The sequence below is a fragment of the Mustela putorius genome, unplaced genomic scaffold (assembly GCF_011764305.1).
Source record: "Mustela putorius furo isolate JIRA1106 unplaced genomic scaffold, ASM1176430v1.1 tig00003869_pilon_pilon_pilon, whole genome shotgun sequence".
NCBI lineage: Eukaryota > Metazoa > Chordata > Mammalia > Carnivora > Mustelidae > Mustela > Mustela putorius.
Window position 1 is genome coordinate 12,251,831 of NW_025422021.1, and position 25,298 is coordinate 12,277,128.

General features: G+C 39.7%; 1 protein-coding gene and 1 pseudogene across 1 annotated transcript in view; one reads left to right on the forward strand and one right to left on the reverse strand.

Moving 5' to 3' along the window:
• Positions 1-25,298, forward strand: part of LRP2 (LDL receptor related protein 2) — a 105,249-nt gene that overhangs the window by 34,515 nt on the left and 45,436 nt on the right. The window contains exons 19-33 of the mRNA XM_004744018.3: positions 505-693; positions 2,367-3,287; positions 3,420-3,585; positions 4,130-4,288; positions 5,361-5,650; positions 6,395-6,598; positions 7,506-7,748; positions 12,396-12,521; positions 13,818-13,937; positions 16,514-16,645; positions 18,030-18,231; positions 20,872-21,167; positions 22,225-22,741; positions 23,260-23,412; positions 23,927-24,097. Of these exons, the coding sequence (XP_004744075.3) occupies positions 505-693; positions 2,367-3,287; positions 3,420-3,585; positions 4,130-4,288; positions 5,361-5,650; positions 6,395-6,598; positions 7,506-7,748; positions 12,396-12,521; positions 13,818-13,937; positions 16,514-16,645; positions 18,030-18,231; positions 20,872-21,167; positions 22,225-22,741; positions 23,260-23,412; positions 23,927-24,097 (3,889 nt within the window). The remainder of the gene's footprint in view (positions 1-504; positions 694-2,366; positions 3,288-3,419; positions 3,586-4,129; positions 4,289-5,360; positions 5,651-6,394; positions 6,599-7,505; positions 7,749-12,395; positions 12,522-13,817; positions 13,938-16,513; positions 16,646-18,029; positions 18,232-20,871; positions 21,168-22,224; positions 22,742-23,259; positions 23,413-23,926; positions 24,098-25,298) is intronic.
• LOC106004976 lies at positions 11,066-11,878 on the reverse strand (annotated as a pseudogene).

Below are 25,298 nucleotides of genomic sequence, written 5' to 3' on the forward strand. Positions count from 1 at the left end.
TGCATATATGTACATTTAATGTTACTGGTTTCAGGGGCACAGTGTCATCATAGATTCAAGTTTTTATTCATTTTTAAAATTCAGTGTGTTAAAACATTTACCACAATTACTCTTGATACTGTATTGGCCTCATTTTGGCCAAGTAGATTTTCTGTTGGAATCAATGACTGCCTGTATTCTTTTGACATGATTCCGTGAGTGTTTGAGTGCTTCCTTGCTTCTGGGTCTAAGAGCTTCTAGGTTTACCTTGTACCTTCCCTTCCCAAACCTAGAATCAGCTATTTTTCTTGGGAGCCAGTTCTCCTTATTGTGGGAAATGGCTTTTAGAAACCCAAGATCTGGGCGCTGGGTGTACTCATTGCAACTGAGAAACAGTTTTATTTTGTCACAGGGACATGGTCAGAGCAGGGGGTTGGGAATGACAGATGGAGAGGAAAGGCGGGAATGTCAAAGTTCTAGTTCCAGTTAGAGCATTGTTTAATGAACTTGTCTTAAATGTTTCAGGACAAAATGCACTGCATGTGGATGTCGATGTGTCTTCTGGTTTTATTTACTGGTGTGATTTTAGCAGCACTGTATTAACTCATAATGCAATCTATAGAATCAGACCCGATGGGTCTGGTTTTTGGAACATCGTTGCAGATGGGATAGGAGAAAACGGAGTTCGGGGCATTGCAGTGGATTGGGTAGCAGGTAGGTAAGCTGTATAGGGATTTAATTGAGAAATATTTTGGTGTTTACATTTTATTTTATGCTTGAAAGTTTAATCTAACGCTGTATGTGCTATAAGTCTTTTTCTAGATAACTATTGGTATTATTTAATGTAAATTGAATTATGCTTTTAGACTAAGCTGTATGCCTATTAAGTTAATGACAATGTGTTTCAGTGGACAGAGTCCTAACAATTCATTTTCTTCCATTATTAACAATCAAAACTATAGGCAGAATGGCTAGGAAAATTATGTTGATTTTTTTTCACACTTAAATTAGCACCTAATTTCTAAATTAGAAATGTCTAAATTTTCAAAGAGGAAGGGATATTAAAGTAAGTGAACCATGAAATGACAATGATTTATTTTAAAGCTGAGCAGTTTTAGTTGACAAATTCTTAATTGCTTATCTCGTTAATGTATAAAAATCCTTTGATCATTAGGCACTTCTTTATTATAATTATATTGAAATGCTTGACCCAGTATTACATTAACTTAGTCTATTGATTCATGTACCTAATTATATTACTTTTATTTTTTATTTTTTTAAATAATGACATATACAGCATACACTTATTAATATTGTAAACAACACTAGGAATAAAATGTGATCTCCAGGTGGTAACAGAACCTGTCACCACTGACTTATTCCCTCATTAACCATTGTTGCAGCTCCCCATGAACCCTGCCTGTTCATAACCCCTGTCTCTCCTTTGATGTACTAAGACATTGAATTGGTTGGTCATTACCCTCATTTAAGACTCGACATGTTTCCACTCTTGCATAACAAAATTCTTAAAAAATTTTTACCTTAAATTCCAGTTAGTTAACATACAGTATAATATTAGTTCAGGGGTCATGTACTTAATTTTAAATTACTATTTGTTTTTATTTAGTGATGAACTGAGAAACAGATGTATCAAATGTATTCTAATTTTGAGACTAGACTCTTAGTACTAAACATAAAGGAGGACTTGAAGACATCAAAATAAGCTGAGAAGCTCTTGGCTCTCCCTCTTTGCTCATTTTGTCGTGTTGGGAGTAGAAGTTATGCTATGATAATGTGTATTAGAGTGTTTGGAGATTTAGGAGTTAAACATTCAGGTGGAAGAGGAAGAACATTCTGGAAAATGATTTTTCAGTAGCAAGTGGGTTATGACGTTTGCTATGAATTCTGATCTGATTTAGAAGCTGAAGGCGGGCACTTCCTCTTTCAATGTGAAGAAACAATTTTTTTTCAAAGGGATTTATTCATTTATTTGAGAGAAAGAGAGTGTGTGAGGGTTGGGGAGAGGCAAACGGAAAGGGAGGGACTCTCAAGCAGACTCCCCACTGAGCGTGGAACCCCACATGGGGCTTCATGCAGGCTCTTCACAGGGCTGGGTCTCCCATCCCCGAGACCATGACCTGAGCCAAAACCAAGAGTCAGATGCTCCAACAACTGAGCCACCCAGGTGCCCCAAAACAGTTTCTTTAGTTCCTAAGAGTAAATATTTATTTTTCTAACTCTGAACTGGGACTGTTTACTATCTTGTAAAAGACAGCATTTATTGACCCAAACCTCAGCTTTTTATATTTTGTTCTGAATTTGAAAAGTTTCCCTCTTTTTCCTTCTTGGTTTTGCATTTATCAGCACGTTCTTTCATTTTCCTGCAGGAAATCTTTATTTCACCAATGCTTTTCTGTCTGAAACACTGATAGAAGTTCTGCGGATCAACACCACTTACCGCCGTATTCTCCTTAAAGCCACTGCAGATAGGCCCAGGGATATTGTTGTAGACCCCAAGCATAGATACCTCTTCTGGGCTGACTATGGGCCGAGCCCAAAGATTGAACGTTCTTTCCTTGATTGTACCAATCGAACTGTGCTTGTATCAGAAGGCATTGTCACCCCACGGGGTTTGGCAGTAGACCATAGCAATGGCTACATTTATTGGGTTGATGATTCTTTAGATATAATTGCAAGGATTGGTATTGAGGCACAGCAATCTGAAGTGATTCGTTATGGCAGTCGTTACCCAACTCCTTTTGCCATCACTGTTTTTGGAAATTCTATCATATGGGTAGACAGGAATTTAAAAAAAATATTCCAAGCCAGCAAGGAACCAGGTAACAGTGAGCCACCAACAGTGATAAGGGACAATCTCAAGTGGCTAAGAGATGTGACCGTCTTTGACCAGAGTGTTCAGCCTCGGTCACCAGCTGAGGTCAACAACAACCCTTGCTTGGAAAATAATGGTGGATGCACCCATTTCTGCTTTGCTTTGCCTGGACTGAACACCCCAAAATGTGGCTGTGCCTTTGGAACCCTAGAAGGTGATGGCAAGAGCTGTGCCATTGCAACAGAAAATTTTCTCATCTTTGCCTTGGAGAATACCTTGAGAAGCTTACACTTGGACCCTGGCGCTCATAGCCCACCTTTTGAAGAAATACGTGTGGAAAGAATTGCTGTAGACCTGGCCTATGATGGCATAACTAACAGAATCTACTTCACACAATCTTTAGGATCTGGAAATGGTCAGATTTCGTATGTCAATCTAAATTCAGGGACCAGGTCTCCTACGACCATTATTTCAGGTAAGGGCACTCCAGGAGCAGCTTCTCTTGGAAGTTGATGCAACATAATCAACACATGTGTTTGACCCAGAGATTCTAAAATGCCTTTGAGACTCTTAATGCCTTTGTGTGTGTTTGTTGGTATATATCCAGGTAGAGGGACTCCTGAGGGCATTGCCTTTGACTGGATCAATAGAAGAATATATTATAGTGACTACAGCAACCAGACAATTTACTCCATGGCTGAGGATGGTTCTCAGCGCACTGTGATTGCCCATGTTTCAAAGCCAAGAGCAATTGTATTAGATCCTTGCCGAGGGTATGCCATGGTCTTATTTATCATATTTCTCTATGTTTATTTCTGGAAGGGTTGGGGCCTGAAATTATGTTATGTCCATAGCCAATATTTTACAGGCTTGAAACTCTGTAGCTATATGTTCAAAAGTGAAAAAACACAAGCAGTTTTTTTTTTTAAATATTTTATTTATTTACTTGAGAGAGAGAGACAGTGAGAGAGAGGATGAACGAGGAGAAGGTCAGAGAGAGAAGCAGACTCCCCATGGAGCTGGGAGCCCGATGCGGGACTCGATCCCGGGACTCCAGGATCATGACCCGAGCCAAAGGCAGTCGTCCAACCACCTGAGCCACCCAGGCGTCCCACAAGCAGTTTTTAATGGGAAGTAACTCTTGTTGTTGCTAGAAAGGTTGGCTTTTGGGCAAGTTGTGTAGATGAGAATGGAGAATGGAGAATGGAGAATTTGCCATATTAAATGTGAGATTTTGCAGTTGAAGAGGGCTGCCATTCTTAAGTAAAAGGTATTATGATCCTTGTGAATTAATTACAACTCCATTTGGATGACTAGGTACATGTACTGGACTGACTGGGGTACTAATGCCAAAATTGAGAGAGCTACACTGGGAGGAAATTTCCGGGTACCTATTGTGAACAGCAGCCTGGTCTGGCCCAATGGGCTCACTCTGGACCATGAGAATGACCTTCTCTACTGGGCAGATGCCAGTCTGTAAGTTCTTTCATTCTTTTGTGGGTGCTGATAAGAAGAGTTCTTGCTTTCACTTTCAGAGGAGAGATTTGCATAACATGATAAAATTATAATATGCCAAATGGAAATGGCCAAAATGTAGAATCACAGTTTTTATGAACTGAATTCTAGCTTGGTAGATGTACCTGTCAAAATTGATCTATCATGAGATTGAATAAGAACTAGAAGGCATCTAAGGATACATTACTAGATGAGTTAATTTCAGTTATAATTACAAATGTAATCACTCAATTTATAATCTCCAGGCCCCATCTAAACTATCAGAAAATTAACTACCAGAAAATGTGGACAAGTTTTAAATGCACATTGGTACTAAGTTTTCTCTCGGCTTTATTTAGCCTTCAGTTAAAAACATTTTCCTTTAGTCTTTGTCTATTGGTCATCTTCTCAAATAGATTTTTCTTAGCCAATTTGAGAGTATTTTCCTTACAAACTTCTGTTGACTCTAATTTCTCATGTATCTTCTTTAAGTAGCCCTCAGATTACTCACATTCCAATCATCTTAATGGAATAAGGATTTCATTTATTATTGCTGGTGTCTACATGTCAGGAATCTCAACTTAACTTTGCTTATTTTCTTAAGATTGTGATTTCTGCTTGTGACACTAAGCACCTAATGATCTCATCTTTTATCCTCTCATTTGGAAGCAAGCAGTGATATTTAGTGTCTAAATTTGGATCATTATAGGTAAATATCTCCAAGTACTGGGTAAATGACAAATCGAGAAGGTCATTAAGGGAGTGGGAGGAAAAAAGTAATTCACATTTTATTGAGACTACTGTGTGCTAAACACTGAGTTCCGTGCAATGTGTGTATTATTTCATAATCTCCTATTTCTAATTTTGGCCTGGTTACCTTTCTAGGATAACTTACAGGTTATATTAATACTTGGAAATCAGTGATTTATGTAGGCCATATTGGAAAGAAAGTTGGGGGCTTGTGAAAAGAAGTGGTTAGGCCCAGGCATTGGGCTGCCATTTGAGGTGCTTATTTTTCTTGAATTCCAGCATTTTCTTTTATACTTCATTTTAGGCAGAAGATTGAACGCAGCACTCTAATCGGCACGCAGCGTGAGGTCATTGTCTCTACAGTCTTTCATCCTTTTAGCATGACTGTCTATGACCAGTATATTTATTGGACTGACTGGAGCACGAGAAGAATTTATCGAGCTAACAAATATGATGGGTCAGGTCAGATGGCAATGACCGTGAATTTTCCCTCCCCGCCTAATGGTATTCGTGTTGTTGTGAAGAATCCTCAGCAACAGTGTAGCAATCCTTGCAGCGAGTTTAATGGAGGCTGCAGCCATATTTGTGCACCAGGTAAGACATTGCCAATGAAGACTGAATCATGTAGGGTAATAATGATAATGATTGGTAGGGAAGGCTGAGGGGATATTCAGCTCCAAGAGGGGTAGAAAAAATCCAAGTTCTCCTTGCTTTCAGGATAATTCATAAAATAGATTTGGGTATTTGTAGGTTTAGAGGAAGACTTTGACAGATTTCTTTTCCATTTAATGTGGAGCGCTCCCATCAGGCTTGATGGGAGTAGAAAGAAAGATGGGGTCTTTGGATGCCAAACTTAGTGACTTGGATAGAAATTCCATCAAAGAGCTTACCTCCCTTAGGAAGGGATCTAGTTCTTCCACTTAGGAGGTACTATTTATAGTCTGAAGTATTTCTGATCATACTTGAAAGTGTGATTCTTATGTATCCCATAGTGTGGTTTATAGATAGCAACAGATTCGCAGAAAGATGTATCTTTTGATGCTGTTGTTTTACAGATGTTCCTAAGAAGGGAGGATCATTTCTATTGTTTCAGTGTAGGCAAGAGCTAGTTGTTAATGATTAGGGTAAATTAGCCACATTTATTGGACTTGGTGGTGGTTCTTCATGGACAAATGACGCAGAATGTAGTTGAGAGGCTGATGGGAAGAGTTTCTATGGCTTGCCTTACAGTGCCTTTACTATAGAAATATTGCCACTGCTATTCTGGAAGAGAGAATATGAATGGGTGCTCCACAGATGTTTTGCTTTTTGGGCCAACTTTTATTTTTTTTTTTCCAGGTCCAAACGGTGCTGAGTGCCAGTGTCCACATGAGGGCCACTGGTATCTGGCCAACAATAAAAAGCATTGCATCGTGGACAATGGTACACGGTGTGACAATTCCAAGTTCACATGCCTCAATGGACACTGCATCTCGGAACAATGGAAATGCGACAATGATAATGACTGTGGTGATGGCAGTGATGAGTTGGAAAGTGTCTGTGGTGAGTTGGATTCCTGGAGTTTTGGTTAGGCTATAAACTTGTCTTTATGCCAAGTGTTTGGTACAGAGTCCTGCTGTGTGTGAATAGCTGTGAATTTTGTGCCTATATGTCCTGTTTGAACTGAAAACATTTAGTCCAAGAACACAGACTGTTAAATCCCATATAAGCTGATGTACATGCCAGGGATTAGTGTTGATGCTTTATTAGAAAGCACCTCTGTAGTGGTTAAGAGCAAAGGGGCTGGATTAAAATCCTAGCTCTTCCCTTTATAATCTGTGCAGCCTCAGGAAAGTGACCTAACCTATCTGAGCCTCCGACACCTCATCTGTTAGATGGAGATATTCCTAGGATTTTTGTGAGGAGTGAGAGAAGGAATACATAAAAATCACAGCATGGGGATTGGTGCATGTCAAGCATGACTTAGCATGGAACTGGGAGCTCTATTCGATGATTGTTATCATTTTATTAATTTTCATAGCAGAAGGATCATTAGTAATTTACTGAAATCATTCAGTATTCAGCTTCCATCTGGATGGGGTGAGTCAAACACTAGAAATTAGCTACATTTTTCCAATAGACTATAGGAGCTAAGAGTTTGATTTTCCCCAAAGACATTGTATTTGCATGCTTTTCTGGGATTGGGGTAAAATTTTAAATTGAGATAGTAGAGGAAGCAAAGCGACTCCAACATTCGCTTAAAGTACCTAATTTGCCTAAGAAAAGTATACAACATATTTTGTTTGATCTAATTTAAAGTTTATTTCACTTTGCACGCAGTCCGTTTTGCAGCCATTTTTGCTTTAGAAGGTAACCTCAAAGAATCCATTTTATTTGATTGTACTTTTTTAGAAACTAGGATGATGCTCTGTGATCGGGAACTCTCTTCAATGTTTTTTCCTCCTTGTAGCATTTCACACCTGCCACCCGACAGCCTTCACCTGTGCCAATGGGCGATGCGTCCAGTATCATTATCGCTGTGACCACTACAATGACTGTGGTGACAACAGTGATGAGGCAGGGTGCCTGTTCAGGGACTGTAATGCCACTGTGGAGTTTACCTGCGGTAATAAAAGGTGCATTCCTCTTCAGTTTGTCTGCAATGGCATCAACAACTGCCATGATAATGATACCTCAGATGAGAAAAATTGCTGTAAGTTCATCAAGGACTTATTCTGCTTTGTGGGTCTGAACTCTCTTTGTTTGCTTGTTTTGGGTTTTGTGTGTGTGTGTGTGTTTTGTTTTGTTTGGAGTCTCTTTCACCTCATGGGAGATAGTTTTTATGTAGAAACAAAGGCTTTCTACAAAAAAAAAAGAACCCTAAGTATTCATCTAGAATATAAGTTTCATTTTATTATATTCTGCTAAATGGTTTTGTAAAAACAAATCTAATATATCTAATTATTCACCTAAATTTATGGACCCACATGACCATTGAATATTTTAATCTTGACTATTTTATCCTTGGTTTATTTATCTGCCAGATAAAAAACTCACTTGACAAAATTTTTGATTGTTTTAAGACTTTACCAGTAGTTGCTGACAAAAACTATTGTCTAAATGTGATATGGTTAATCTTTGCTCTGCACAAAGCTAAAATGATTTCTTTCTTTCATTTTTCTGGTAAATTGTTTTATTGATTTTTCCAAAATTTCTGGGATTTGCTCTTTAGCATGTAGGGAAAAGAGAAGAGCAGTGTGTAAATTCAAATACATTTCAGTTTGGATATATCTACTTGCTCTGCTGCTTTTGTAGGTAGAATTACATACAATATTTCTTCGGCTATGCATTTTTTTTTTAAGATTTTATTTATTTATTTGTCAGAGAGAGAGTGAGTGAGAGTGAGCACAGGCAGACAGAGTGGAAGGCAGAGTCAGAGGGAGAAGCAGGCTCCCTGCGGAGCAAGGAGCCCGATGTGGGACTCGATCCCAGGACGCTGGGATCATGACCTGAGCTGAAGGCAGCTGCTTAACCAACTGAGCCACCCAGGCATCCCGGCTATGCATTTTAAAAGAACTCCTTCTTATGGAAAATTTCAAACATACACCAAAGTACAAAGAATAGTAAAATATATCCATTAATCAGCTCCAACGTTGATCAATAAATGATGAGTCTGTTTCCTCCATTTCCCCTGACTCCCCTTCCTTTGAATACTAGAAAGCAGCTCTCAGACATGCATGTCATTTATGAAGACATTTTGACAACTGACCATCATGCGGTAATGATGTCTGGCAAGACTGACAGTACTTACTTGACTACTCAGTCCATATTCAAATCTTGCAGTTATTCCCCAAATATCTTTATGCAGTTGTTTTGTTCAGATTAGCATTCAGGCAAGGTCTACACATTGGTTTTGATGATTATAACTCTGTAATCTCTTTAATGCCTCAGCAGTGCCCCCTCCCCTTTTTTCCAATGCCATTGATTTGTCCTGTGGAATTTCCCGCACTCTGGATTTGACTAATTTCTGAATTGAGCCATCTATTTTGTCCCTCTTATTTCCCATTAACTGGAATTTGTACCTAGTCATCTGATTGCATTAGGTTTAATTATTTGGGTAAGGATTATAGAGGGCACGGATTGCATGGAGCACTGGGTGTGGTGAAAATAAAATAATGAATACTGTTATGCCAAAAATAAATAAAAAATAAATTAAAAAAAAAAAAGAATTCTCCATAGGTGGAGCTGTGTATTTGCTGTTGCATCACATCATGAAGCATGTAATACTTAGTTGTTCACTTTAATGATAAAGTTAATTAGTAGATTTAGAAGTCAGCCTAAATCTTCCCTTAAGAACATCCCATCAACCTGCTCCCCAGTGGTTTTAGCATACATGGATGGTTGTTCTATAAATCCATTATTTCTTTAAGGGTTACAAAATAGGCATTTAAAAATTCTGTTATTTCTTCTACATGTATTAGGTAACGTTCCACAAAGAAGAAATTTTCCTGATCAGCTATTTTGTTACCCTGAAGTACAATTCTGTAGGAGAAATGGCTTGATTCCTTTCCTTTGTCAGTTTTCAGAGTAATGAATTGGTGACCAGTGAGCACTAATTTTTTGTCTTTTAGTATTGCTTTTAGTATTAGACTGATGAATTTCTACCGATTTGATGACTTTTAGTGCAGTAAAGTCATTTAGTGTTTCTGGTGGTCAACTTCCCTCTCTTAGGCCAGTGGGAGTGCTAAGTTGGCTTTTCTGTTATGGCCCATTTGGTCCATTTCCTGTCTCGGACCTTTTGGAAAGGGGAACCCCTTTAGGGCTACATGTTCCTTTTGCAGATTTAGAGATTACCACAGTGTATGGTTGACCATTTCTATTTGGCTCTCATTGCTTCCAGCACTTTTCAGTGTACAGAGCTAGGAAATAGAATTTTTAAGGAAAAAAATTTATATTGGTCTTTCCCATTTTAATTTAAGATTACAACTTCTTTAGATTTTATAATCCTGTCTCTTGCATGCTTAAAATATGCAATGACGTAATGATGACATTAACACAAATGCTTATTTGCTTTATTCTACCGTAATTTCAAAATGCCTATAGTTTCAAAATACCACACAAGTAATACTACTACCAGTAAATTTACTAGTGATAATTTAAGATTTTTAAGTCTCTCTTGTTCTTAGATTATGTCCTGCTATGTAGTACTGGTTTTAAAGTCACTTGAATTCTTTATTTATTTATTTTTATTTTCAGCATAACAGTATTCATTGTTTTTGTACCACACCCAGTGCTCCATGCAATCTGTGCCTTCTCTGATACCCACCACCTGGTTCCCCCAACCTCCCACCCCCCGCCCCTTTAAACCCCTCAGATTGTTTTTCAGAGTCCATAGTCTCTCATGGTTCACCTCCCCTTCCAATTTCCCCCAACTCCCTTCTCCTCTCTAACTCCCCTTGTCCTCCATGCTATTTGTTATGCTCCACAAATAAGTGAAACCATATGATAATTGACACTGTCTGCGTGACTTACTTCACTCAGCGTAATCTCTTCCAGTCCTTTCAATGTTGCTACCCCAATGTTTATAGCAGCAGTGGCCATGGTCGTCAAACTGTGGAAAGAACCAAGATGCCCTTCAGCGGACGAATGGATAAAGAAGATGTGGTCCATATATACTGTGGAGTATTATGCCTCCATCGTTTTTTTTTTTTTTTAATTGTTGTGCTATTAACTTGATGTAGTACTTACTTCTGTTACTATTTCCAAATTTTAGGAATTGCTTTCCTTTTCCCATTTTTTTTATTTCATTCTTTACATTTATACAAAATAATATAAAATAATACGTGGTTCTGTGGTCAAAATTATATGATGAGGTATATTCACAGCAGTCTTCCCTCCTTTTTTTTCCATTTTCTCCAGTTTTCTCCATTCCACTCACTCTGATCTATTCTCAATCTATCCATAGGTGTGACAACTGTCATTTTATTTTTTCATTATTTTTTTTGACACTAGCTGAAAGAGAGCTTTTTATTACTTTTTATGTACAGAAACTTCAACCCCATCGAGTCCTTTAACCTTTGCCTTTTCTAGCTTTGCAATGGATTTTGGACCCAGGTCGTTGCTTCTCCATTGACCATGGATGTCATCGTAGCTGTCATTGTCATTGGTTCTGATAGCTTCCACTAGCTTAGCCAGAGCTCCTTAGTGTTCTCCGTTAACCGGTGTGAAAGTGACAGTGATGCAGGTCTTCTATGCACCAGACGCCCAGCCTGGCCTTCCCCTTGATAATGGAGAAGGGAGCGCCCATCCTACAATACAGAGCAGGCAAGAAGACAGCCAGCTCAGTGGGATCCACAGCATGTTCAGTCACTACCAGCTGAGCCGCCTTGTTTTAAACCAAGGGTGGTGACAGTATTAACCCCAACTTGAAGGACAGGCAGCTGCTTAGTGGGGACATCCCCTTTGCCAGCAGCTGTCTCTCAGCCTGGGCCAACGTCTCTGCTGCTTCTCTTGCTTTGTCCCTGGTCTGTATTTATGGGCCAACTTAAGTGGTGGAGAAGCTCTCTGGCTGTCCAAAGCCTGCATGAGGTGATTAATTGTGGGAGGTGCTTCTAGATGTTCACTGAGAATAGCCCTTTGCCACTGTGGCCAGGTGTTGCCAGGCCATTTGACAAAGTTAGTGAGGTCCCTTTAGGGCTACATGTCCTGTCCGATGCAAGAAATCTTGAACCTTTTCTCAGATGGAAGACTGACCACCACCTTGGCTTCCTGCTTCTTTAGAATAAATAGAAGGGGCTGGGACCACCTTCTTCCCATAGCCTTCTTTCCTTTCAACATCTTGGAAGCCTGGAGATTCATTATTGTTTTTTAACATAAGCATCTCTCTCTGTTGTTACACACACAAACATACTGTTTTTTTCTCACACAAAAGATAGTCTGTGGTTTTTTGAATCTTGCTTTCTTTCTGTTAACAACATGTGCTGGAGATCATATCATCATTCCTTACCAGTGTTTAGAGATCTTCATTCCTTTTTATAGCTATGTATTAACCCATTGTGTGGATACACTATAGTTTATTTAACTAAGTGTTGAGACTCTTGTTGGTGCTATTAAATAATTAAAATGGATGACTTAAACTACAAAGTAAGCATACCCCCCCCCCCCCGATAGCTGGAAATACCTCCTTCTACTTTAGAAGCGATGGTAGGAAATGAATGTTGTGGATGATGCCTTTGTGAGAGCTTTAAACATGCTTCCCTTCTGGTGTTTTGAGTCCAGTAGCTCTGTTAGCATGGACATTTTTAATGTTCTGTGTATGGCGTGGATCGGTTCCAAATGTTTCTCTTTTATCTTTTCAAAGCTGATCGCACCTGCCAGCCCGGCTATGTAAAATGTCAGACAACAAACATTTGCATTCCTCATTTTTACTTGTGTGATGAAGACAATGACTGTGGAGACATGAGTGATGAAAGCCCTATTTTCTGTGGTAAGATAGCCAGGCTGTTCCTTCTGTGGTTCAGGGATGCCTATCTGGAGCTAAAGGTCTTTGGGCTACTAGTCAGCATAAGTTGACTGAATCGGTAGATGGAGTAGGCAGTTACTTTAGTATGTGATTGGAAGAGTGTAAGCAGCCCCTGTCTCTGTTCTCTGGATGGATCCCCTACTCCAAATATTTCTTCAGAGACTTGCTGTGGTCCCTGACTTTTTATAATTGCAGAGCCATTTCTCCCAGAGTCAAGGGCCTTTTGTCTTCAGGAACCCCAGGCAGAATGTGCTGGTCAAGCCCTTACATTTGCTCTTCATTTGATTATAGTTACTATTTAGTAACTGCAAGAATTTTTGTATCTTTTTAATATGCTTGAATTTCAGAAAACTTTATTTCATTTTCAGTCAAGCATTTTCCTGTATTTATAGATCAAATCAGGAGGCCTTTCTTAAGCTCAGTAACTTTGAGTCTATTAGTGTAATAGGTACATAATTAAAGAATTTAGTAATTATCACCAGAGGAAGGTATAGGCCAAGAGCAGGCATCGGTTGTAATAACAGCCGCAGGAAGAAGCAGTATTCAGGATGTAGCCATCAGAATGGGACATATAGATTAGAGACAGCACTGACCTTTCAGGGGCCTCTGCTTCCTGATCAGTTTTACCCCTGGCAAATCATCTGATATCTTGGGCCAAAGTAAGGGGCCTTGCAGACCAGAAGAATTGTAAGACCTGTTTCTGGTTTATACTACCCACGTAACAGTTTAGAAAATACATCTGATCAGGGTTACGTGAATTAATCAACGATCAAACATAGGTAGAGTCATTTTTGCTCAAATAAAGATCCCATAAGAATGAATAAGAGCACAACTTTCTTTTTAGAACCATGTGTGCTGAGCTCAGATATGGTTATATGTTGTTTTTGCTTTTCATACTATTTCCATAGAATTAATCCAATTTTAGGTTACTGCAGACAACATAGAGCCAAATCTTCTTATCCATAACTTGTGGTTTCATGTATGAAAGAGATATTTCTTAGATATTTCTAACAAATACAATTTATTGTTGGGTTTCTAGAATCTAGAAAGAGAAATTCTGGAAAACTGAAACAGTACTGTCCGCCTTCTCTCCCTGCACCCCCATCCCTTCCTCCCCATACAAATCTTATATAAAACCATTTTCCAGGTCTCAGCCTTCCTTCCCTGGCACCAGTTACCTAGTTCAGAGCTGTGGGCAGATGGTTAAGGTTGACGGGAACAAGCTTGTATTTTACTCCTGGGTTTTACCTCCATCCTCAGCTTCTCACACGTGCAGCAGTGACGAGTTTGCCTGCACATCTGGACGTTGTATCCCGAGACACTGGTACTGTGACGAGGAAAGAGATTGTCCTGATGGCTCTGATGAACCTGCCACTTGTGGTAAGAGAGCAAGCAAGCAAGCATGCCAAGTGTTATGATGCAGTGAGAGAAACTCTTTCACTGCTTCCAAGTACAGTCTAGGACCAGAGCTGACTACTGTTTGCGCTCTCTGCTCCTGCTTTCAGCTAGGAGGGTGAAACCACTCAGCAGAGAGTCATTAAAAACCTGTTAGTGTGAGGAGGGATCAGCATATAGAGGCTGCTGACTGATGTCCATGAAATGAAATTATGTTGGTGATGCACCTAATACTGTGCCTGGCATGTAGAACTCAATTAATTTTAATTGACTGTGAATTGGGATTTTTGAATTTGGTTCAGTTGTAGCCCACAAGGCTATGGGAGGATCCAAAAGAGACTAGAATGATTGTATCCAAAGGGAAGAGGCATATTATGGCACACATCCTCCTCCTGGTCTGTGTGCCAGCTTATGAGGTAAGGTCCCATTGCCATCTGAGTTTCCCAAGAAGTTATAGAGCCCCTCTGGTTGTATTCCTGGAGGCACTTCTACCTATTTGTATTTGGAGGCTGCTGTTAACCTTTACAAGTTCTAATCTATATCCATGCACATTTAAAAAAATGTAATGGTCATTGCTTTTTTTTATCTGTTAATAAATCATTCTGCAGACTACAGCCATGGCCAGCTGCCTGGCTTTATAAAGTTTTATTAGAAGGCAGCGACATACTGTCTGTGGCTGCTATGTGCTACAGTGGCAGTATCAGGTAGGTGTGACAGAGAACATTTGTCCTATAAGCCTAAAATATTTGCTATCTGGTAAAAAGAAAGTTTGCTGATCTTTGTTACACAGTCTTCATACTCGTTTTTAATGGCAGTATAGTATTCCATCAAGTGGTTATATTTGAGTTAATTGCCTCAATTTTAACCACTTGAATGGTTTTTATTCCCCCGTTGTTATAATCCAATCATCTACAATACAATCCTCACATATAAAACTTTTTATTTGGGGATGTTTTCTTAGTACCGTTTTTAGAGTTTTATAGATGAATTCAGACTATTTTCTGTCCCTGTTCTCTCTCAGGAGAGTGGTATCTGAAATTCTTTGCCAAGTTCTTTTTCCCCAACACTGAAAGTTTTGTGGAAAGCAAAGAACATGTAGAGTTTTGAGGATCTTAATATAAATACATAACTGTGAGTAGAATAGTGTTAGGGAATGATTTAGACATGTGAATGATGGGTTCAAAAGTACGAAGAGTAAGTATACTTTCTGAACTTCTCTATGGGAACCAGAGTCAGTAAGTGGTACCAACTGCATGTCTTATTTATGAATACATTCTCATAATATGTAAGAGTATTACAAGTCTTAAGGTGTATACAAAAAAGCAAAATTTACATTTTCTCAGCCTTCTCTAATCTCACTCCCCAGAGATAATCACTGCAAAGGGTGAGTGTGAATTCTCCTTACCTTTTGCTGTATATTTTCATATATAATTTTTAAAACACAAATAGAGATCTTACTATGCATCTTTTTCTGCAGCTCTGCCCCTTACAGCTTAACTGCACCTTGTCAGCTTGTTAGTGAACACAGATCTACTCATTCCTTGGCACTGCTGAATATTACTCTGAAGTGTGGGTGGCCCAAGTGACTTTTCCTTTGCCTATGTGATGGATGTTTAGCTTATTTTCATTTTTTCACTATGAAAAGTAATCCTGGGGTGAAGACCTATTTATTTATTCATTTATTTATTTATTTATTTATTTATTTATTTATTTATTTGAACATCCTTTTAGAAACCTCTATGTGCATATGTGGGAAGATTCTTCTGGGCTAAATTTCTAAAAGTGGTGTTTTTGTGTCAGAGCGGCTTTGTCTCTTAAAAAAGTTATGGTGATGTACACTCCTTTCTTAGCAGCTAATTTTCTTTTGCCTTAGGTTAATTTTGAGGGGACCCTGTGTGTATGGGCCTATGGCAAATAGTTGATAAGGACGTGTAGGTTTATGATGAAAGAATTTGAGTCAGTGATGACTAATATAAAGCATAGCGTATCTTATCAGTTAAAATCAACAAACATTTATTGAGTGCTTATGTTCTAAGTACTTTGGGGCCCACATTGGGCTTATATTCTGGTGAGGGGACACAGGCAGCAAAACAGATAAGTAAATTATATAGCATGTTGAAAGGTGGTAAGTCCTATGGAGAAAAGCAAAAAAAAGAGAACAGGAAAATGGAGATCAGGCATGCTGTGGGGGATAGTCTACATCAAATAAAATGTTCTGGGATGAAAAGTAGACTTAAAAATGGAATGTGTGAAGTAGTAGTTTATATCCTCTTCGGAAAAGACTGTTAATTCTCTATCATACCTGTAAGGAAATAGCAAATCACATCCTAGTAACAAAAAATAGTGAGGGCTTTCCACCATCAATCAACTGCTTCAGTCGCAGACCATTGGTCACCGGTATCGGTCTCCTTGGAGGACCCAGCAGAGCTGTACATAGCTAGGGAATGCTCTCCTCGAGTTTTTTAGACAGCCCATGTGATAGCAGGCTTCTTGTAAGATTTTTTAGACTGCAGACCACTTTCTTTCCCTGAGACTTTTTTTTTTTTTAAATCTTTTCTCAGAGTACCATGAAGCAACATGCTTAAGTAATGAGTTCAAGTGTGACAGTGGGAGGTGCATTCGAAGTGAATGGATCTGTGACGGAGATAATGACTGTGGGGACATGAGTGATGAGGATGAAAGGCACCACTGTGGTAAGAGAAACCGTTTGTTCCTCTGCAGAGTTACCTTCTAAGGAAACTCAGGAGATTGGTTTTGTGTCTTTGGAGAGTATGACTGGTAGATTCCTCTTTAATTGAGTGCATGCTGATAAATTGTTACCTTTATTTTTCCACTCTGAAATGGTTGGAGAGCATCTACTTAAATGCCTTAAAATGATAGAAAATGATTTTATTGTTTATTGTCTTTCTCTTGCATTTAGCTGACAGGAATAATGTCTTAAACTTCTTGAGCAGATAAAGAGAACTCAATTGGCCAATCTTACTAGTAGCCTTAAACAGTGTAGCAATTAACTGTGCCTCAAATTTCATTGATTACCTTGTTGATATTATTTTGAGGAGTGGGTAGTGGGAGGGTTATTTCTTTTGTGTAATTTGTGGAACAGACCATGGAACACCATTTTCCATTACCGATAGAACATGGAACTCTTTTAACTGTGATGTCTTAGAAGAGTATCTTTTCATGATCAGCAATGAAAACAATGGCTCCCTGATGTTTGCATTTCATTGCAACCCCATATGTCATTGACGTTGGTGGCTGTCTATAGTTCCATGTGTACTCCATCCATTGAAATGGGCAGTTGGCAGCTGCACAAACATAGACTATAGCATGTACTTCTCCCATCTCACCTCACCAAGACACCCCCTCTTTTTTTCCCATTCATTCACAGGGTGATTGGATAAAATGCCGGTTCTTTTATTCTGCAGGCATTAATGATGATGTGTTAGCATCTCTTCTCTTTCCTGACAGTGTCAGGGTTTCTGACAAGTCTTGGTGATATATTCTGTTCCTATATATGCTTATTCTACTTGGGTGTAATATAGTTGAAAAAGCCTAAATTTGGAGGAGAAAGACCTATGTGTAAAGCACTAGGTCTTCAGAAAGTTCTATGACTTGGAGTCATCTAGTTTGAGCTCCAATTTTTATCTGTAGAACTGGCATAAAAATACCTATCTCATACTGTGTTTTTGTGAGTACACTTTATAAACCAAACATTTTTACCAAGTATGAGGCATTTTTGGTACACAAATAACAAAATGGGAGTAGGTTTCTGAAGTTCTAAGGGAAAAGTATTATTTTACATAAATTTTATAGTAAATTAATGAGATGCTTTATTATGTTTTATTTCTTCTTAAAAAAAATCCAAGGTCTAGAGCAATTAAAAAGGAAATTTGAAGGTTTTTTTTTATTATATTCTGTTACATGAAAGCGATGTGACTTGTCCACGTGTGGTACTCTACTTTCCTTTCATCCCCCTCACTAGTACGTAACGTAAAGCAAGGGGAATGGTTCAGAATGAATTTGACTACTGGAATGAGTTTTCATGTAGTTTCTGTTTCTTTTGTGCTTTGGTTTCAGACAGCCACAGCTGCTCAAGTTCTGAGTTTCTCTGTGCAAATAATGAGCCTCCAGCCAGGAAGTGCATTCCCCAGTCTTGGGTCTGTGATGGTGATGCGGATTGTACGGATGGCTATGATGAGCATCAGAATTGCACCAGGAGGTCTTGCTCTGGCAGTGATTTCACCTGTAGTAATGGATTGTGTGTTCCACACTCATACAGGTGAATTGGGGCTTCAGATTTTCCAGTAACCTCAAATATACAGAGGGGCAGGGCTAACATCCATTAGGCATGGTGGCCACAATGCCTAAGATCATAGTACTTTTAGTGGTCCATGAAAATATTTGGATTCCTTTTAAAATCAAAAGAAAAAAAGGAAAGTTTAGATCAAAGAAAGTATTCTAATGTGTAAGATTAATATATCTGCCTTTATCCCAATGTGGTCATTAAATATAATTTTTAATAAGCTCCTGGAGGAGGGAACCCATGACGGTAAAAAGGCTTATGGCTCATGAAAGGCACAATGTAACCTTGGCGCGAGGGCCAGGGAAACAAATGAGGTGAGCTTAATAGAAGAAAACTCTTTCTTAAAGTAGGTGAAATCTTGGTTTTCAACTTGGAGTAGAGGCAAGGGTACAAGATACTTGATTTCCTTCTCTTTGCTGTAAGAAAAAGAACAGTACAGGCATGATCATGAACAGAGCTTGGCACTTAGGCTTAGAGCCAGTGAGACATTGGGGAGAAGCAGGTGAGGTGAGCTGAGAATGCATGTTGTAGCTAAGAGATGTGAATGCTGTTCTGCAGTGCACAGGAGTGTGTTTTTTTTTTTTTTTTTTAAGATTTTTATTTATTTGACAGACAGAGATCACAAATAGGCAGATAGACAGAGAGGGAGGGAGGGAAGCAGGTTTCCCGCTGAGCAGAGAGCCTGATGCAGGGCTCCATCCTAGGACTCTGGGATCATGACCTGAGCTGAAGGCCGAGGCTTTAACCCACTGAGCCACCCAGACGCCCCATGCTGTTCTATTTAGTACCATCAGTCTGAGATATATTCTGAAAACCTAGCCTTATAGTCTACAGAAGAGATTTCTATCAGTTCTTAATGTTCATCAGATTCTAGATTTTGTCTACTTCCTTTCTGAGCTCTTTCTTCACAATGCCATGATCAGTGTGATCTTGTAGCTGACTTACCCCTGTCCTACCAAACAAACCTTCACTGCTTCTTTTCTTTTCTTTACTTATTTCCTCTTTTCTACACTCCTTTCCACCTTCCTTCCCCTTTCTCTCATCCTAGTTTTTTGTTTGGTTTCTGCTGAGCTTTCAGAACTGCTTTAGCCAAGGGCGATGACAGAACAGAAAAAATACTGCTTCTCTGTAAACCTGAGCTACAGGTTCTAAACTAACTGCAGATTCTGTTTGCTTGGGGGTGCCACTAGCTGCTAATAAGAGACCTGTTCATGTGCACTTTTGCTTGCTTGGCACAATGTGTTTTCCCCTATTTGAGAGATGGTCAAGGGGATCATTTTTCCTTTTGACTTTTTTCTTCCTAGCTCATTACTGTTGCTGCCGAGGAATCTGGATAAGACTGAGTTGTGAGCCGTTTGCTGGAATAGTAATGTTCAATTATGTCCAAAAACCTTCTGATTTACTTTACAAACTGACTTTTTTTTTCCTTCCTTTTGAGTGGGATCTAAGCTAGAGGAAAAGAAAGCGTTTGTGTTTCAGATCATTTGGAAATGAGTTAAGCAGCTCCTGGGAGAACAAATGGGGCTGAACCAGCTTGCTCTGATCACAACTTTCTTTACTATTACACACACACATTTTGTTCTAAGTCACTTAGCCAGTGCCCTAGGTTTATGGATGGCATTGCTTGTTAGTGACCTGACCATAGATCAGTTATAAAACTGACCACATTCAGCTTTGGTACCTTGACGTCTTCTAATGCTAAGCCTCTAGGCCCTATGCCCTCCATGGTAAATCCTTTTATGAATTGTCAAGCACAAGCTTTGCCAATCCCTATCCAAGGTGCTTTTATACTTAATTCCTTGCTTTTGACTTCCATGATTCCTTTATGCTTATGTTTTGTTACTGGCAGCAGGAACCCCTTCAGTAATCATAACTTGCCAAGGATTTTGGAATAATGTAGAAAAGAAATAGCAGTCTGGCTTACAGAACTTCAGGGAACCTTATTGTCTTTGTGATGCCTGGGAATGTTAGGTCCCCAAATAGGACTAGGAAGTGCCTTGTTCCTTTGCCCACAGCCTTGCTGTTCTGCTGGTTCTCCGTCTTTCCAGCACCATGACTACTCACAGCTCATGGTGGGTGGCAGGGTATTATGATTAAAGGTGGAAGGAACAGGACAATGTAACCATTACTCCGAGCGGAAGATACATACATGTTCTTGGAGGACACATAGTGATCTTCCTATGTATAATACATGTTCATTTGGATGTGGGCACTTCTGTCATCTGGCTGCCTAGGAATTTGCCTGTGCCCATAAGTCATCTCATTGTCTCATGAACAGATCTGATGAACACCAGAACTATGAGTTTATGTTTAATTTGTTGACTGCTTAAAAAAATGAATGCAGTTATTTTTAATATCTCTAGATTGCCATTTCTAATGGTAGCCACCAGCACCTGGAGAGATCATATAGAATGCTAAATATTAGATTCTTCTGGAACTGGAGATTGGTGGGGTAGATAGTGATTCCAGGAGAGGGAGAACTAAGGACATGGGTAACCTTGCGACTGAAATGCTCGGCCTGACATTCAGGTAGACAGAGGAGGAAGCAAGGCCCTGAGCGTGTGATAGTTGGGACTTGTCAGCCTCTCCAGGAGTGGTACTGGTCTCATCACACAGGTGTGACTGGCGCAATGACTGTGGGGACTACAGCGATGAGAGGGACTGCTCCTACCCCACCTGCAGCGAGAACAAGTTCACCTGTCAGAACGGGATGTGCATTTATAAGCAGTATATGTGTGACGGGGAGAACGACTGTGGTGATGGGTCTGACGAGCTGGAGCACCTGTGCCACACTCCAGAGACCACGTGCCCCCCTCATCAGTTCAAGTGTGACAATGGGAACTGCATCGATATGGTGAAAATCTGCAACCGCCTAGATGACTGTTTGGACAACAGTGATGAGAAAGGATGTGGTGAGTATAACAGAGGATTTGGGAAAAGGAAAACCAGGGAACTGAATGTGGTTTCTCAACACTTCATGACTCACCAGGACTTTTCCAGTTGTCCTCTAAGTAGAATGTTACCAGAAAATGACTATTGCTTGTCTTTGTTCTTTTTATCAAAAGGCAAGCGTTTCTTAGTATATGAAGTTAGTACACAAACATTTTTAGGCTAACTCATCAGTTAGGCAGTCATTACAGAAAATAGAAGATGAGTAGATTCATACCATTAGTAGCTAACACCATTGTTAAGCAGGACAATCACTTTGAACCCTTGAAACGACTTCTCTGAGGTCTCCCTCTACTAGGATTCCTTCCCCTGTTCATTTTCATCTTCAGGTGATGGGAGAGTTTTAAACTCCCTCTCACTCCAACCTTCATGGGTAAACCAGTTGGGCATTTATAAAATATAATTACTAGGAACATACTCTCTTCCCTATGTAGATAGTTTCTGGGTGAGCTTGGCCATGTGTCACAGGACCAGCCAGAAGGACACCCAGTGGACTGCTGGGTGGCTCATCCTATCTTGTGGGAGCCAAATGTATGCATCTCTTCCAGCTCTGTGTCCAGTGAGGTCACTCTGGTAACCTGAAATTGGCCATGGTATGAGAGTCACATGGCCAAAATGGAAGATGCTACAAATTACAGCATCTCCCTACCCCCGAGATCTGTTTTACCAGCACACCACTGGCCAGGCGCTTTTCTTCAGCTCTACTTTCTTCTCTCTCCTGCCATGTTACTTTTTAAATTATTGGTTACAAGGAGATTGGCAGCTGTAGGATTAGAAGTCAGACATAAGCTTGTTCATTATATTAGTTGTTAAAACCACTGGTGAAGGATTAATTGGGGAGGAAGTTGAGAAATAGGGAATTTTGAGTATCTCTGGCTTTTAGAAAACCCTTATTGTCTGTATTCTTTTAGCATGTTTCATTAATAAATAGGCTGTCCAGAGGGAAGCTTGACTTTGGACCACTCTGGTGGGTATATTGTGGACATTTTAGCATCTTTAATACCTGTCTTTTACTTACAGGCGTTAACGAGTGCAGTGACCCTTGGCTCAGTGGCTGTGACCAAAACTGCACGGACACCCTCACCAGTTTCTATTGTTCTTGTCTTCCTGGTTACAAGCTTCTGGCTGACAAACGGAGTTGCAATGACATTAATGAATGCAAGGAGACACCCTTTGTCTGTAGTCAGATGTGTGAGAATGTAATGGGCTCCTACATCTGTAAGTGTGCCCCAGGCTACATCCGAGAACCAGACGGAAAGAGCTGCCGGCAGAACAGTAACATCGAGCCCTATCTCATTTTTAGCAACCGTTACTATTTGAGAAATCTCACTACAGATGGCCATTTTTACTCCCTCATTTTGCAAGGACTGGGCAATGCTGTGGCCCTCGATTTTGACCGAGTAGAAAAGAGATTGTATTGGATTGATACGGAGAATAAAGTCATTGAGAGAATGTTTCTAAATAAGACAAACAGGGAGACAATCATAAATCACAGACTACCAGCTGCAGAAAGTCTGGCTGTGGACTGGGTGGCCAGGTAAGAAAACACTGAGGAGCTCTCTAAAAGTTGAAATGGTTTTAAAAAGTATATTATAACCAATAGAGAATCAAATCTAAGCTTGTGGCCATAATTCAGAGTTCCTTCATGCAGTCTCAATAATTCACTTAGATAAGTCTGTTTCCTTGGCTCTACCATTTAAACTGTGGTTCACAACACTTAATGCCTCTCTCTTCCACATCCCTGCTCCTCTAAGCTCTTACCTTGCCTGGGAAGGATGCTTATGCTGCATTAAGAAAGTAAAGCCAGAATCCTTGTGTGAGGTGTGGCCCCAGAATTCCCTATGTGACAGTGGGAATTATAGCTCGCTCTTGAATCTTCTGCCTCTTTGCGCGGAAGTCCATTTCCTGTTTCCCCCACTGTTTTCTTGGGGGAAGTGCCTTCTAACAGTTGGCTTTGGGATTCCACTGTAGCTTGGATAGGAAGTTCAGTGACTACTATATACTGTTTCCCAAGCAAAACGTCTTGTCGTCGTAACTCCTGGCTTTCCATTTCAGAAAGCTCTACTGGGTGGATTCCTACCTGAATTGCCTCTCTGTCTCTGACCTTGATGGTCGATACCGCCGCAAGTTGGCTGAGCACTGTGTGGATGACAACAATACCTTCTGCTTTGATCATCCCAGAGGAATTGTCCTTCACCCGCGATACGGGTATTGTCTCCCTGTAATCCTGGGCTCTTCTCTCATGCCTATATTCTGCCTCTGTCACCAGAAAGGCTGTTGACATAGTTATCTCAAGGCCAGTATCTTGCTGGGATTTGTCTTCTGCTCTTCCTAACTGGTAAATGGTTTAGTTGTAATGGGTAGAAGCATGGCATCCTCAAATGATATTCATCAGCTCTTCTGTTTTCTTTGCCATGACACACCATTTCACTTTTCAGATTACCTGTTTTGGCTGCATGCAGAGAAATTGTAGTTAAAAACAAAAAAAAACAAAAAACAACCCACCTTTACTTGACTCTACACGTCAAATCCACTGAAATGCCCAGTTAATCATGTTCATTCTTGAGCATTTCCTATACATCATCCCCTTTTAGATTATTTTCTGTCATTTTTTTTTTCCTTTCTGAGACAGTGTGTAGAATTCTGATTGGAGAAGAGTTATGTCTTTTGGCTACTGACTTTTTTAACTTCAGGGACTGACCTTTTGTGTTTCCTCCAATAGGCATGTCTACTGGGCAGACTGGGCTGACCGAGCCTACATTGGGAGAGTAGGCATGGATGGAAGGAATAAGTCTGTGATTATCTCTACCAAGATAGAGTGGCCCAATGGCATCACCATTGATTACACCAATGATCTACTCTACTGGGCAGATGCCCACCTGGGTTACATTGAGTACGTAAATAGAACAGGATAAAGTGAACCAAGCAACTATTTATTCCAAATACTAGGACTTGTATTGCTAATGTGTTATTCCCATGTAGATTCTAACTGGTCTCTGTGTTAGAAGTCACTCTGAAGTCCTTTTCAACTAAAACTGCCTATAGGAAATACTGAGCTCTGTGGTTATGGTATAGTAGAAAGAGTATGAACGTTGAAGCCAGATCCATCAGGTTTTTGTCCTGGTGCTTTTACTTCTTTTATTTTCCTGTAGAGAATAGAGGTAGTAATCTCTCCTCTATTGCAGACAGCTTAGTCCTCAACTCATCTTAATTTCCTTGTCCTCCTTTTAAACTGTTCATTTCTAAAATTGAGATCTAATTGTCCTGTAACATTGGCCATGAAGGTCTTGAAGTTTTCCTATGGCTTCTATAAGTTCACATAAATTGTCATTTTTGGACAGCCTTTTTAATTTTTTATGGCTAGCATCAAATTTATTAGCTGCTAGCTCTCCCCACTTTCTTTTTGGATTTTAGGGTCTAGTCTAAAATTGTAAAATATTAAAATACCAGTATTTTGACATAGACTCATAGAATGAGTGAGATATTGGAATTGGAAGGACTGGAAATCTGGCCATGGATGCTCTGTGATACCTTGAAATCAGAAAACCTCCTCTGGAATTTTAATTGTCTGGAAAAGTATTCAGAAATAGAGCCTAGGGCATGATTAATAATAAATGTGCTGCCACAGTAAGCAGAGTGAAGCCTGCAGGCCTGTACTCTATCTGAGTTGGCATATTCCTCGCATGTGACACCAAGAATCTTGGTATTTCCTAAGAACAGCTTCTCCTCAGAAATGTTCATGAAAAGGCAAAATTCCAGCTTTGTATTGCCCTCCTCTAATTTCTTCCAGTGACTTAGGAAACGAAAATGGTGTCCCAGGGATGTTGAATAGAGAACATTAATCGGAGCGGTTATAAGCCTCTAAGAGCTGAACCAGCTGTATGTCCAGCAAAGCAGCTGTGGTTGGGAATTAAGAGATGGTTGAACAACTGTGGCTATTACAATTCTTTGAGCATGGCTTTTTCAATTTTTGCATGTTTCGTTTAGTCCAAAATATGTTTTAAGCTTAGCTTTTGTTTTAATTAGAGTCTAGGAGTTTGGGGGAGGATCTGGGCTGTAGGTACCCTGAGAAGGTAGAATTTTATTAATTGATT